The sequence below is a fragment of the Ceratotherium simum genome, chromosome 25 (assembly GCF_057802395.1).
Source record: "Ceratotherium simum simum isolate JZ-2026a chromosome 25, ASM5780239v1, whole genome shotgun sequence".
Taxonomy (NCBI): domain Eukaryota; kingdom Metazoa; phylum Chordata; class Mammalia; order Perissodactyla; family Rhinocerotidae; genus Ceratotherium; species Ceratotherium simum.
The window spans coordinates 27,229,160-27,244,778 of record NC_141924.1 but is presented as its reverse complement, the minus strand read 5'-3'; the positions used below and the strand labels follow the sequence as shown (position 1 = coordinate 27,244,778).

At 35.4% G+C, this 15,619-nt stretch overlaps 1 protein-coding gene across 2 annotated transcripts in view; it reads right to left on the bottom strand.

Annotated features, from left to right (window-relative positions):
• Positions 1–311: 311 nt before the first annotated feature.
• Positions 312–15,619, bottom strand: part of NR2C1 (nuclear receptor subfamily 2 group C member 1) — a 53,244-nt gene continuing 37,936 nt past the window's right edge. Inside the window, exons 11-14 of one of the 2 annotated variants that reach the window (XM_087449091.1) lie at positions 8,476–8,615; positions 6,648–6,785; positions 4,152–4,257; positions 312–2,190 (exon numbers count right to left, since the gene is read on the bottom strand). In XM_087449091.1, coding sequence (XP_087305217.1) covers positions 2,016–2,190; positions 4,152–4,257; positions 6,648–6,785; positions 8,476–8,615 — 559 coding nt within the window. In that variant the 3' untranslated portion in view covers positions 312–2,015. The remainder of the gene's footprint in view (positions 2,191–4,151; positions 4,258–6,647; positions 6,786–8,475; positions 8,616–15,619) is intronic. The other variant, XM_087449092.1, reaches the window with a different exon arrangement.

Sequence of the window (15,619 nt, the reverse complement as noted above, 5' to 3'; positions counted from 1 at the left end):
TTATCTTTTGATTTCTTCTCTCCCGTTTTGTCTTTGTGTGGTTACACTTTACTGTCATTTTACTCAGATCACAGGAGAGCAAGAAAATAAATTGCTAATCTGTAATATTTAGCTGGAAGTCTTCAAGTTGAATTGTAAATAATCCTAAAATATCGGCCATGGAAATGTTTTCCATGCTTTTCTCTTCCTGAAGTACTCTAATAAATCTTACTAGAGATCTCTTAACAATGGAACAAATAAAGAAACAAAAGGATGACTAAACACTGAACAAATAGGACTATGAAATCAAATATACTGGCAAGAAACAGAAATTTGTAATGCAGGTCACATTTTAATATAGTTTAAAAAACACTTCCAAATATAACTACAAATTTAATTAGGAAAAATACCTGAAAGAAACATGTATCTTAATTAACCATCAGTACATTATTTTAAAGAATTATTTTCCTGATTCCTTGGCTTACTTCATTGGGTTTATAAAGGTATAAACCTACTGATTTTTCCATTTGAGTATTTTGTACTAAATGTAGTTTTTCCCAGCTGATAATTATATATAAACCTGCTGACAAAAATTATGTTTTATATAGGGAGAAAAGTTTCCCTTAATAAGTTGGTAAAGACTGTAAGTGATACTTTTAAACTTTTGATTTACTATAAAGTAGCAATTAGTAAAATCCACACCCTTCCCAAAAAATTCAGTTTCTACTGCAAAAATCTTTATAAAAAATGTACTTTGAGTGCAATACAATCTCCATTTTCTTTTAAATCAACAAATACATACCAAAATAATTCATCATGAAATCAGAACAAAGAAATATTTAACAGTATCAGGTTTCCTAAGGAAAATATTAGTGTGGAAGACATCCAAGGAGTCTAAAATGCTTTTGTTGTGGCAATACCAAGACTTCAGGTTGATGCTCATACTATTGTTAAAACAGCTCTCCCCCCTTTACAGTGAAAACTCAGTGCATATTCCTTTATACATGAAAAAACAAATTTTTAAAAAGTATCAATTTGCTTTAAAATAATTATTTAACTCACCTTGAAAACACAGATTGGATATGATAAATCCATTATTTAACAAATTGGGTTTCTAATGACCTAAAGAAACTGGCTAAAACCCATGGAAGGTTCAGGAAGCTATGATGCAGGTCAAACAAGAGGGAGAGAGGTCAGATGCTTTTTGTGGGGTGGAAGAGCGACAATTTTAATGCTACTTTGAAATAGTGAAACATTTTGGGCTCATCTCTACTATTTTTAAAACATAGCAGTAAACCAAAAATATTAAAACACGAACTCTATCTCATACGCAAAAACAATCTTCTGCTACATACATAAATACAAAGTGCTTGTAACTAACATACAACACTAAAGAAGTCAACTCTTAAGATCACGAACGGCCTGTGTCTCACTGCCAGCAATGAGAGTGGTATATGCTAAGGGTGCCATGATATTTACAAAAGCCAAAAAATATATATATGCAATTATTATTTCCTTAGTTCTAATGTTATCATTATACCATGGAGCATAAAATAATCCTCTCTTGACAAGATAGTTAAAACAAACAGATTATATTATGGAAGACTAAAATGCAAGGAAATCCTTCTTAGAGATTTCTGACAATTAAGTGTTAGTGCTAGTTCATAATAAAAAACATGAAGAGAACACAATTCTGGGGAAAAAAAAAAGACTAATTTATTTGTTATATAAAATAAAATATAACGAGAGATCTTAGTTTAGATAGTCAAGAGGTGACAGCTTTAGGTGTCATCTTAACCAAGAATAAATTCATAGTATTTCTGATTCACTTAAATATGACAGGAAAGGAAATTCTAATTCCTTCTACCTGCCCAGTCACTTCAAAAATTCTTCTTATGGAAGTTAAAATAAAAATACCTTTGTTTTTGGTTATTCTTTAAAGGAAAATTTCCAGGTGCCCTGGAGGCAATGAGTTCAATTTGGTGTCTTCTTGTGTTCTGAGAAAGAACAATAAGTTTACACTGAGAGCTCAGCTTTCAAATGCTGTGACCAATTATTTGCGAGTTATAATCTGCAGGTTCCATTTTTAAAATATGTGGGATGACACTGTCAATTCGTACATTGCCAATGAGACCTTTGAAAAACAATTCTTCAGTGATGGTAGCATTCATCAGTCTTAAAGCTGGCAATCTGAGTAGTAGTCTGGACAACCTAAAAAGCAAAAAAGGGGCAGAGGGGAACAGGTTGTAAATCAAAAAGAGATTTAGTAGAAAAATGAGTAATTTCAATACATATATTCTTGGTGGACTACTTTAGTAAAGACCTAATTTTCAAAAGGTAAAATAAAAACTGGTATTCTCAAGCCTTAGAGTGTATGACAATCACCTGGATATAAATGCAGTCTGACAGACTTCCCAGGAAAGCCTTGCTCTTAACTGCTATGCTGTGCTGCCTCCCCTTGGCTGCATGGACCATGGAACCAAGTTATTAAACCATGGCTCAAGTTATACATGTAAGTAAGAATGGCTTAGGAACTCATTTGAGGTTGTAAGAACAGCAATGTTTTGTGTTATCAGGACACACGAGGCTCAGTGATCATAGTTTTCTTGGTTTTGCTTTGCAAAAATACTGGAAATGGTAAAACAGGCAATAGTTATGACTGGGAAGAGCAGAGAACATGGAATTGAGACCACTGGTTTCAAATCTTGACTCAACTGCCCTCTAGCTGTGTGAAGGTGTGTAAGCCACTTAATTCCTGTCTCTCAGTGTTGTGGTAAAGATTAATGCAAGGATCCCTGCCAGTTTCTGTGCTAGTGAGGTTCTCAGAGGCAAGACCATGTTTTGTGTGAAAGTACACTATAAGTTGAAAACTGCTATCCAAAAATAATTTCTTAGTTTTAAATAATTAGGAATGTAAGAAACTGAGAAAGAGTTCCAGAGCTCAGTCAAAGCACCTGGAACCTAAGGGAACAGAGCTCAGCAAATAGCTCCATGTCAAAAAGGAGGAAAAATTTAAATACTGTATTTATTTGTATAATTATATATAAAACAACTTTTGAAACTTTAAAAAACTGAAAAATAAGCATAACAAAAGCAACAACAAAAGAACCACTTTTCCAAAAAGCTTGTGTTATTCTTCCTCTATTCTAAGGCCTTGCACTCTAATACTCGAGACCAAATGAAAGCAGCAGCCCAGGATTAAGTGATCTTCCTGTAGCCATGTACTCTACTCCTCAAATTACTCAGTTCCTATTTGTTCCCACCAGCTGAACTACATCAGCAGAAGTGAGAGGAAAACTGGTTAGATAAACTAAGTCTGATTTTCATGATGGAACTGGCTTATAAATCTATTATTTAATATATGTAAAAAATTACTTTATGTAAAAATGTTCTTTTACTAGTTTGAAGTATGTTAAATTAATAGTAATATTAGTAAACACATTTATATAGCCCTTACTGTGTAATGGGCACTGTTCTAAGCTCTGTACATATATTAACTGACTTAATCTTTATTCTAATTGTAAAATGTGGGTACTATTATTATCTCCATTTTACAGGTAAAGAAACTGAAACCGAGAAGCTGACTAAAGGTCACACAGCTAGTAAGTGGTAAGGTCAGGAGTCAAACCCACGTACCTGGGCTCTGAGAGCTATGTGTTTATGTACTCTATGATACTGTCCCTCTTCAAAACTTGAGTCAATGTTATCAAAAAATAATTTTTTTCAAAGGACACTGGCAAGAAATATCTTGGTAGAAATATAAGCCACATTTCAAAATTATTTATAAAATAGTCTAATGTGTTTCTTTATTCATTCATATTTTTCCCCTTTTACAAATAAAATCCACTATTTCACCCTAAGAAAATAAAGAGTTTGGGTGCTTAAGTCAGACCACCTGGGTTCGCAGTCAGCTCTGCTATTTACTGTGTGTCCTTGAGCAAGTTACTTATCCTCTCTGTGCTGAAGTATCGTCTTACACAAAACTAAGAACTGGATGAAATATCACACGTAAAGCACTTGCAACAATGCACTCCTGCATTTAACAGCAGTAGCCATTTCAAAAGTCAAGGCTGACTAAAATATTGAATTACTCTTGGAATGGAAAATAATGAACAGATTCACAAAAAAGTTTTCAGATGAATTTAATTAAACAGTATTTAACTTCTAGATACCTGTAGGTGTCATCTGGATATGTTTTGGTTATATAATCTTGGAATTCCACATATGCCTTTTCCTGAAATTTCTCAATCTGTTCCATGTTTTCTAGGCCTGGATGATCTGAAATATTAAAGAATATATCATTACCCTAGTTCTGAATGCTCGTTTTATCGAGTACAGATGGAAGTGGGTGGGAAGAATAGTTCAGTTAAAAAAGAAGCCCCATCATATGTGTGGTTCTTTCATTCCACAAATATATTTAGCAGCCCACCTACCAAATACTAGGCACTGTACTTTAAACCCTTAAAACTATTTTATCTCATATACATATTCTAACTTCTAATAAAAACTGAGACCACTGAGTTCTACTAAAATAAATAGCTTTCTCTATTCCAAAAGTTGTGGGAGTTTGATCATTTTGCTTTCAAAAGGAACAAAAAATAAAATGACTCAGCTTAGTTAAAAAAACATTTTTAACACAATGAAATACTTGCAGATCATATTCTATACTATATTTTTCATAAGAAAAACCTTCCCACCATTGTTTGATAAAAAAGTACTTACGAAATTATAAAACTATGATCATCTCTACCAGAAAATTTATGATAACATAGAAACATGCAATAATCTATTTAAATATTTCGATGGTCACTATAAAATTTCACAAAAATGGAAAAAATTAAAAGAACTTCATGGGGCTGGCCCCGGTGGTGTGGTGGTTAAGTTCACACACTCTGCTTCAGAGACCCAGGGTTTGCAGGTTTGGATCCTGGGCATGGACCTATGCACCGCTCATCAAGCTATGCTGTGGCGGCATCCCATATACAAAATTGAGGAAGACTGGCACAGATGTTAGCTCAGGGCCAATCTTCCTCAGCAAAAAAATAAATGAATAAAAAGAGACGGCCGGCCCCGTGGCTTAACGGTTAAGTGCGTGCGCTCTGCTGCTGGCGGCCCGGGTTCAGATCCTGGGCGTGCACTGACGCACCGCTTCTCTGGCCATGCTGAGGCCATGTCCCACATACAACAACTAGAAGGATGTGCAGCTATGACATACAACTATCTACTGGGGCTTTGGGGGGAAAAAAAAAAAAAAATTAAAAAAAAAAAAGAAGAGAAAAAAAAAGAAAAGAACTTCATAAAAATTATCTCTAACTCAACAAATATTGAAAAATATGGAAAGCTGTCCTGAAAAGAATAAAAAAGTAATAAACAGAAAATACTGAGAATACTTAAAATTTCATTATAATTCGAATTTCAAATCTATGTTTTTTCAATTTTAAGGAAAATGAAGGTGGCAAATTGGTTGTGATAAAAATGGAGATACATGTTATTAACTTATGTGAAACATTATAAGAAACAAAAACAAACTTTATTTTATTGGTATCATTGATGGGAACAAGTAGGTTTCCTCGGATAATTTTATTATGGTGTATACAAATAGAAATACATACCAAAATAAAAAATAGAGAGCATAAGAGTACAGTCAATTTTTCTTATTCAGAAATGTGTCATTGAGCTTACTGTCATTTTACTACATGTGAAAACTAGAAACTGGCAGGAAAATAAGAGACATTTTTCTATTTGTTGATAACTCCAATAAGATGTTTGGAAATTTAATCCATTAATAAAGCAATACTCATCTCTCATTTTGCCTTTTAATGATGCCTAGCAACATATATCTAAGAATTCAAATGTTGATGAGACAGCAGAACTAAAGGTCTATGATGCTGTTTTACTGATTTACTTTAACTTTCTTTTTTGCACCCAGATAAATGTCTAACATCTGTAAAACTCACTGGTTTGAAGTGTATAATTCAATGTTTTTTTTTTTTCTTTTTTTTTTGGTGAAGAAGCTTGGCCCTGAGCTAACATCTGTGCCAATCTTCCTCCATTTTACATGTGGCTCACTGCCACAGCATGGATTGATGAGTGGTATAGGTCCACACCCGGGATGTGAACCAGTGAACCTGGGCCACCTACGTGGAGTGTGCCAAACTCAACCACTACACCACTGGGCCGGTCCCTCAATGTGGTTTTTAATATATTCACAGAGTTGTGCAACCACCACCAGTCTAATTTTAGGATATTTTTTTTCACCCCAAAAGAAACTCTGTACCCATTAGTAGTCACTCTCCATTCTCCCCTCTCCTTAGTTCCTCCTGGTAGCCACTCATCTAATGTCTCTACAAACTTGACTGTTCTAGACATTTCATATAAATGAAATCATATAACGTGGTCTTTTGTGACTGGCTTCTTTCACTTAGCATTGTTTTCAAGTTTCATCCATGTTTGTAGCATATATTAGAATTTCACTGCTTTTTATGGCTGAATGATATTCCACTGTATGTATATATTACATTTGTTTATCCATTCATTTGTTGATGGACACTTAGGTTGTTTCCACTTTAACTGCACTATTTTACAGTCTCACCAGAAATGTACAAGGGTTCTAATTTCTCCACACTCTCAAATACTGTCTTTTAAATAAGAAGTAATTGTTTATATACCTGGACTGAAGAGTACTATTGCCTTCAGGTAGGCATATTCATATCCATCAATGCAGAGTTTAACCATGCTATTACAAAACTCCTGTAGTTTGAAGATGTGCTCCATCAATAATTTTCTTCTTTCTGTTGACATTTTATCTTTAATTAAAAACAAAGAAACAAACAAACGAGCAAAAAAAAGCTTCTAGTTTTTGGCTAAAATGCACAACTATTTTTATCCAATATATTTCCTTCTCACTAATTTCCAGCTTTGAATATAACCAACCTATAAATGTTTAAAATTCAATACCTCTGCAAGTAAATATGAAACTAATTAATGATCTTCAGACATCATTCCTTCAAGAAAAAAATGAAACGAGCTGTTAGTATAAAATAACCCCAAATGTAATGTTTCCTTTCAAAATATACCTTTGAGAAGATAAGCTGTAAAGACAACCACCTGAAAAACTGGCCAACCAAAATTTTACAAAAGACTCCAATTTTGTTAACAGGATTTAGTTAAGCTTATATTGGTTGAAAAAAAGATGAGCAAAATCATCTAGATTTCTAAAAGTTACATATACTACTAAAATGAAAACAAGTATTTAGCAAAAAACACTGTCAAGAAAAAAGGTGAGTAAAATAAAGTTTTATGATAACTTTTTGACTTTATGTTTAAAACATCTGATTAGTTAACCAAAGCTTTAGTGAAGGTAGGCTGTAGAACACATTACAAATTTATGAGAAATGAATCAAGACTAGGAGTCCATAAATAAGATGGAATGTAGTGCTCCCTTCCAGTAGATCTACTGTTGATGAGATTTTAAGGTGATTTCTCTGTTAAAGAGGAGGAGGAAGCAGATAATTTCAAAATAACATAAAATGATGGGAAATGGAATATGCTAAGGAAATAAAACATAATTCCCAATTTATAAATTATTTCTGAACTCAAAAGGCAATTCTCATTTGAAGATGTGGCATCTTGTTGGTTAGTCACAAGCCATTCTGAAGTTAAACATTTATAAATCAGTGACTGCCTGTCTCCTCAAATAAATGAGAGTTGTAATCACCTTGGCATCAAGAAAAGGAACAAGAGAGTAAGGACTGTTCTGCAATTCTTCAGTACTGTTTAAGTGAGAGAATACATCCTGATGAATTGATTAAAAAAAAAAAAAAAAAAGCCCATCTTAGTATTCAAAGGACTACAGTGAAGAAAGGCACTTTAAAAATTTGTGAGAAGTATGGGGCTGGCCAGTAGAGTAGTGGTTAAGTTCGGGTGCTCCACTTCGGCAGCCCGGGGTTCTCAGGTTTGGATCCTGGGTGCGGACCTACGCACCTCTTGACAAGCCATGCTGTGGCAGGCGTCCCACATACAAAGTAGAGGAAGATGGGCATGGATGTTAGCCCAGGGCCAATCTTCCTCAGCAAAAAGAGGAGGATTGGCAATAGATGTTAGTTAGCTCAGGGCTAATCTTGCTCACCAAAAAAAAAAAAAAAAAAAAAAAAAAAATTGGTGGGAAGTATATATTTATAAATATTTGATCACCTCTACGTAAGCTAACCCTGGATTCTTTGGTACTTATGCCAAAGTGCAAAAATTCCCAAGGCGTAGTCAGAAATAGCCTGCCAGACATAAATATATTCGTTTCAATTTTGTTGTGCTCTCATTTAAAAATATTTTGCAGTGATTAATGAATGAATTTATCAAAATGTAAAAATTATCTAAAGTAAAAAGGGTATTGGTAACTGAAACACTAGTCATCAGATATCTACCTTTAATCATAGCATTTTATAAAACTGATGCCACCTCTTATATCCTGGAAAAGGAAATAAAGAAGGAGCTTTTTACCTTGTTGAAGGCTACTGTGAAGACAGTTGACAAATGTTGCTAATATAGTTGCCACATTCATCACTTGCCAGCACTGGGCAAGACCAAGAGTGAAAAGTTCATTCCAATAAGCTTTTACTAATGATATGCTGTTTTCTTGCCTATAAAAACAAAACAAAACAAACACATAGATATTAACATATATTTTATAAACTTTACAATGGACTCAGATATTTAAAAATAAAATATTACTGAACTAAAATTATTCTAGAAAGACCAACTGGGCATGGGCTCGATCAATTCTGTGTTTTGTATAGCTGAAAGCAATTGATAAGAAAGGCTTAGAAATTTAAATATTAGCTAGCTAATTAATCGTTCAGCCAGTTTATAAGAACTGTTGCAAGTAGTATTTCAAACCAAAAGTCGGGGCTTTAATCCCACATTTCATGGAAATTGATGAAATAAAGATTGTTTTAAAAAATTTTAAAGTAAAACCACACATTTAAAAACTTATCCAAGTCTTCTTTTGCTTTAAATGCAGGTAAGCATTTTTTTAAAAGGGTAATTAAAATTATCTGATGGTAGGTAAGCAACCAATCTCCTGAGAGAAATGGTTTATTCTATATGTTTCAGATGGGATATTAGTATCCCTGTACATGAGATGCCAAGGATTTTATTAGGAGTAACAAAAGTAAGAAAGGTCAGAAGTCCTTTCCTGAACTTCTAAATAAGAAATCTCAGCAGCATGAGAGAGTAGAAAAAGTATTAGAATGGAAGCCAAGACACCAAGGTTTTTAAGCCCATGTCATCCACTTATTTTCCATTTGAAATTAGGCAAATAAGCTTCTCAGGTCTCAGGTGCTTAGCTATATAAAATGCAGAGGCACAATATGTCCTATGTCTTGCTCAGAGTTACTATGAGACTCAAATATAAGAATTATGTGAACAAGTCATGACATAAAGTATATGCAAGGCACTGTTCTAGGCAGTGGAGAAATAGCAAATAAACAAGATAGATTAAATCTGCCTTCATGAAACAGAAGGGAAACATAGTAAACAAACACATTATTTGAAATATTTTATATAAATATTATATACACCAATGCATATGGTTATACAAACATTAAGTCAGTTTCAGTTAATAAAAATTCCACAATATTATAAAGTAGGATGATGCATTAGAAAATGGCGGGGTGGAGTAGTGGTAAGGTGGGTGGAGAAGAATTTTCTGAGGGGCCCACATTTGAATAGAAAGAGAGGGGAAAGAACTTAAAAAAGAAAAAAAAAGATAGAGGGCAATAGTATTCCAGGAAGAGAGAAGAACAAGGGCAACTTGTTGAGGTAAGAACCAGCATGTAGTAGGTGTTCAATAAAAACAAGTGCATTAATAAATGCCATCCTCTTTTTCTGCAATGTCCTTCCCCTACCTTGTTTTACTAGTTAATATTTGTCCCTTAAAATATAGTTCAGAGCTCAAATTTTTTTTTGAGGAAGATTGGCTCTGAGCTACCATCTATTGCCAATCTTCCTCCTTTTTTCCCTTTTTCTCCCCAAAGCGCCAGTAGATAGTTGTATGTCATAGTTTCACACCCTTCTAAGTGCTCTATGCGGTACCCAGCCTCAGCATGGCTTGATGAGTGGTGTGTAGGTACATGCCCAGGATCCAAACCAGCGAACCCTGGGCCACAGAAGCGGAGAGTACGAACTTAATCGCTATGGCCACTGTGCTGACCCCAGAGCTCAATTTTTTGAAGAAACGTTCTCTTACCCATTCTACCCTCTTCAGTGCCATACATCCACTTATATTTTATACTTATTTCATGGTATTCAAATTTACTGGTATAGAGGAGTCTGTCCCCTCTACTAGATTCAAGTCTCACTGAAGGCAGAGACTTCCTTCTTCATTTCTGTATCTCAGTGAACAGCACAGTAGCAGGCATACAGCTGATTGTGGGGGTAATAGAACAGGCAGAAGTTAGAACTTAGAAAATACAGAGTTACAAAAGCTATGGGCGTGGACTCTTTATCAATTAAGCAATCTTTAAAGCACAACCTTTATACTTTATTACAAATAAGATAACGAAAGTATAAGGTTTCTTTAAGTTGGTGAGAATATTCTAATGAAAGGCACTGAAATTTTTTTCTTCCTAATAAATCTTTAAAATTAGGGTAGTCAGTATGTTTAATGGAAATCATTCAAGTTAAGAACTACAGCTTTTCTTACAACATTGCATTTTATTTAAGAATTGAGGAGTGACATCAGCATCATAGCATACTGAGTTGTTCCCTTAGTCTCTCCCCTTTAACTTACAACTAAATAGACATTCATTAACCATCAGAGAATAGACTGCACAGCACAACAGGACATCTGAGAGATCCATGCAGCTATACATCTGAAGGTGGGTGGACTGGATCCCCAGGAGGCAGTGGAACTAGGTGAATGCACCCTTCCCCTGCCTCGGTGGCAGCAAGCCAGGTCATGGATCTTCACACAGAGGCTGGTGTGACTGTAAGAGGAGGTGGGGACAGCCCGGCCTGCGTGAATGCTTTTGGAGTTGGAGCCCGGCCCATGGGGGGTACCCACTGTGCTGTGGTGGCCCTGCTAGTGGGACTGCTCTACACCAAGTGGTGGCTTAGCACCCATGTAGGCACTCCTCCCGCCTAGCGCACAGCAGCTCAGCCAGTCCCCTGCTGAGCAGGGGCCCCGCCTATGGTGCCCAACCCCCCTGCCCAGCACAGAGACCTGGCCCCTGTGGGTGCAACTTGCAGGGCGGCTGCAATCAGCTCAGGCAAACACAGAGTAGCCCTAACCGCACAACGTCCAACAGATGGGGTGGGATCAGAAAATACAGTTCCTGTTCCCTCCGCCAGTAGTGGCAGGTGGAATCTGTGACCTGATACTACCACAAATGTGCCAGCAAAGGATCAATTCATCAAACACCATGAACTACAGTAACACTTCAGAGCAGAAGGAAAATGATAAGTCTCAAGAAACTAATCCTAAAGTCACAGAAATTTACAATCTAAATGACAGAGAATTCAAAATAGTTGTCATAAAGAAACTCAATGAGTTACAAGAAAACTCAGAAAGACAGTTGAATGAGCTCAGGAATAAAATTAATGAGCAGAGGAATACATCACAAAAGAAAATGAAACTCTAAAAACAAAACAAAACAAATTCTGGATATGAAGAACACAATTAATGAGATAAAAAATAATCTGGAAACCATAAAAAATATAGCTGATGTTATGGAGGACAAAATTAGTGAATTAGAGGGCATAAATATAGAAATGCTTCAGGTAGAGGAGGAGAGAGAACTAAGATTTTAAAAAAATAAAGAAATTCTTCAGGAAATATCCGACTCAATTAGGAAATGCAACGTAAGGATTGTAGGTATTCCAGAGGGAGACAGGAGAGAGAAAGGAGCAGAGAATTTGTTCAAAGAAATACTAGCTGAGAACTTCCCAAATATAGGGGAGGAACTGGATTTACAAGTACGTGAAGCCAATAGAACTCCTAATTACATCAATGCAGAAAGACCTCCAAGACATATAATACTAAAACTGGCAAAAGTCAATGACAAAGAAAAAATATTAAGGGCAGCAAGGCAGAAGAAAATAGCCTACAAAGGAACCCCCATCAGGCTTTTAGTGGATTTCTCAGCAGAAACCTTACAGGCTAAGAGAGAATGGAATGATATATTCAAAATACTGAAAGACAAAAACTTTCAGCCAAGAATGCTCTATCCAGCAAAGTTATCCTTCAGATATGATGGAGAAATAAAAGCTTTTCCGGATAAACAAAACCTGAGGGAGTTCATTGCCCCTAGACCTCTCTTACAAGAAAGGATGAAGGAAGTCCTCCTACCTTTAACAAAAAGGCAAAGGTTTACAAAGCTTAGAGCAAGGAGATAAATAGACAAAATCAGAAAATTGCAGTCCTCTATCAGAACAGGTTAGCAAACACTTAATTATAACATAAGAGATAAAGGGAAGGAAAGCATCAAAAATAACTATAAACACTTCAATTTAGTCACAAACTCACAACACGAAAAAGAATTTGTGAAAATAACTCAGAAGGAGAAGAGGAAAGGGATAGAACCTGCTTAGGCTAATGGAGATGAGACTAGCAGAAAATGGACTATCTCATCTATGAGATCTTTTATACAAACCTCATGGTAACCACTAAACAAAGATTCAGAATAGAGCCACAAATCATAAACAAAGAGAAAACTGAGAAAACCATCACAGAAACCACCAAACTGAAATGGCTGTCAGAAATACAAGGGAAGAGAAACAATGGAAATATAAAACTGGAAAAGAAGAGATAAAAAGGAGTATTAAGCCCTCATATATCAATAATCACTCTAAATGTAAATGGACTGAATTCTCCAATCAAAAGACACAGAGTGGCCGGATGGATTAAAAAACAAGACCCAACAATATTCTGCCTCCAGGAAACACATCTCAGCTCTCAAGACAAACACAGGCTCAGAGTGAAGGGATGGAAGACAATACTCAAAGCAAATGGCAAGCAAAAGAAAGCAGATGTTGCCATACTTATATCAGAAAAAACAGACTTCAAGATAAAAAGACAGGGGTCAGCCCAGTGGTATAGCAGTTAAGTTCACATGCTTTGCTTCAGTGGCCCAGGGTTCACCAGTTCAGATCCTGGGCACGGACCTACGCACCGCTCCTCAAGCCATGCAGAGGTGGCGTCCCACATAGAGCAACTAGAAGGATGTACAACTATGACATACAACAATCTACTGGGGTTTTGGGGAGAAAAAAGAAAAAAATAGGAAGACTGACAACAGATGTTAGCTCAGGGCCAATCTTCCTCAAAAAAAAAAAATTAAAAAAAAGGTAAAAAAAGACAAAGAGGGCCAGTATATAATGATAAAAGGGACATTCCACCAAGAGGAAATAACATTTATGAATATACATGCACCTAATACAGAGCACCAAAGTATATAAAGCAACTACAAACAGACCTAAAGAGAGAAATTGACAGCAACACAATAACAATAGGGGACCTCAACACCCTACATACATCAATGGATAGATCATCCAGACAGAAAGTCAACAAGGAAACAGTGGGTTTAAATGAAACACTTGAGCAGATGGACTTAATAGGTATATATATAGAACATTCCATCCCAAAACAGCAGAATACACATTCTTTTCAAATGTACATGGGACATTCTCAAAAATAGAGCATATGTTGGGAAATAAGGCAAGCGTCAATAAATTTAAGAAGACAGAAATCATATCAAGCATCTTTTCTGACCACAGAGCTATGAAACTAGAAATCAACTACAAGAAAAAAGCTGGGAAAGTCACAAATATGTGGAGACTAAACAACATGCTACTGAACAACCACTGGATCAAGAAAGAAATCAAAGGAGAAATAAAAAATACCTGGTAACAAACGAAAATGAAAATACAACATACCAACTCTCATGATGCAGCAAAAGTGGTTCTAAGAGGGAAATTTATAGCAACACAGACACACCTGTAAAAAACAAGTAAAACCTGAAATAAGTAATCTTAAACTACACCTAACAGAACTAGAAAAAGAAGAACAAACAAAGCCCAAAGTCAGCAGGAGGGAAATAATAAAAATTAGAGCAGAAATAAGTGAAATAGACTAAAAAAACAATAGAAATGATCAATAAAACCAAGAGCCAGTTCTCTGAGAAGATAAATTCCCTGAGAAGGGAAACAAATTGGACAAACCCTTAGCCATACTCACTAAGAAAAAAAGAGAGAACCCTCAAATAAATAAAATTACAATGGATACCACAGAAATACAAAGGATTATAAGAGAATACTATGAAAAACTATATGCCAACAAATGGGACTACCTAGAAGAAATGGATAAATTCTTAGACTCATACAACCTGCTAAAACTAACCAAGAAGAAATGGAGAATCTTAATAGACCAATCACAAGTAAAGAATTGGAAACAGTAATCAAAAACCTCCCAAAAAACTAAAGTCCAGGACCAGATGGCTTCTCTAGAGAATTTTACCAAACATTCAAAGATTTAATACCCATCCTTCTCAAACTATTCTGAAAAATTGAAGAAGATGGAATGCTTCCTAACTCATTCTATGAGGCCAACATCACCCTGATACCAAAACCAGGCAAGGACAACACAAAGAAGGAAAATTTATAGGCCAATATCGCTGATGAACATAGATGCAAAAACGCTCAAAAAAATATTGGCAAACCAAATACATTAAAATACATTAAAAGGATCATACACATGATCAAGAGGGATTTATACAGGGACACAGGGATGGCTCAACATCCACAAATCAATCAATGTGATATACCACATTAACAAAATGAGGAATAAACCCACATGATCATCTCAATAGTTGCAGAGAAAGCAGTTGACGAGATCCAATATACATTTATGATATAAACTCAATAAAATGGGTATAGAAGGAAAGTACTTCAACAAAATAAAGACCATACATGACAAACCCACAGCCAAAACCATACTTAACGGTGAAAAACTGAAAGCCAGCTCTCTGAGAACAGGAACAAGACACGGGTGTCCACTCTTGCCACTCCTATTCAACACAGGAGGTTTTGGCCAGAGCAATTAGGCAAGAAACATAAAAAGTATCCAAATTGGAAATGAAGAATTGGAAACTCTTGCTGTTTGCAGAAGACATGATTCTATATACAGAAAACCCTAAAGAATCCTCCAGAAAACTACTGGAAATAATCAACAACCACAGCAAAGTTGCAGGGTACAACATCAACTTACAAAAATCAGTTGCATTTCTATACACTAATAACGAACTAGCAGAAAGGGAAGTTGAGAATACAATCCCACTTACAATCGCAACAAAAAGAATGAAATATCTAGGAATAAATTTAACCAAGAAGGTGAAAGATCTATACAATGAAAACTATAAGACATTATTGAAAGAAATCAAAGACGACAAAGAAATGGAAAGGTATTCCGTGCTCATGGATTAGAAGAATAAACATAGTTAAAATGTCCATATTAACAAAAGCAATCTACAGATTCAATGCAATTCTAATCAGAATCCCAAAGACATTCTTCACAGAAATAGAACAAGAATCCTAAAATTTATAGGGAAGAACAAAAGAGCCCAAGTAGCCAAAGCAATCCTGAGAAAAA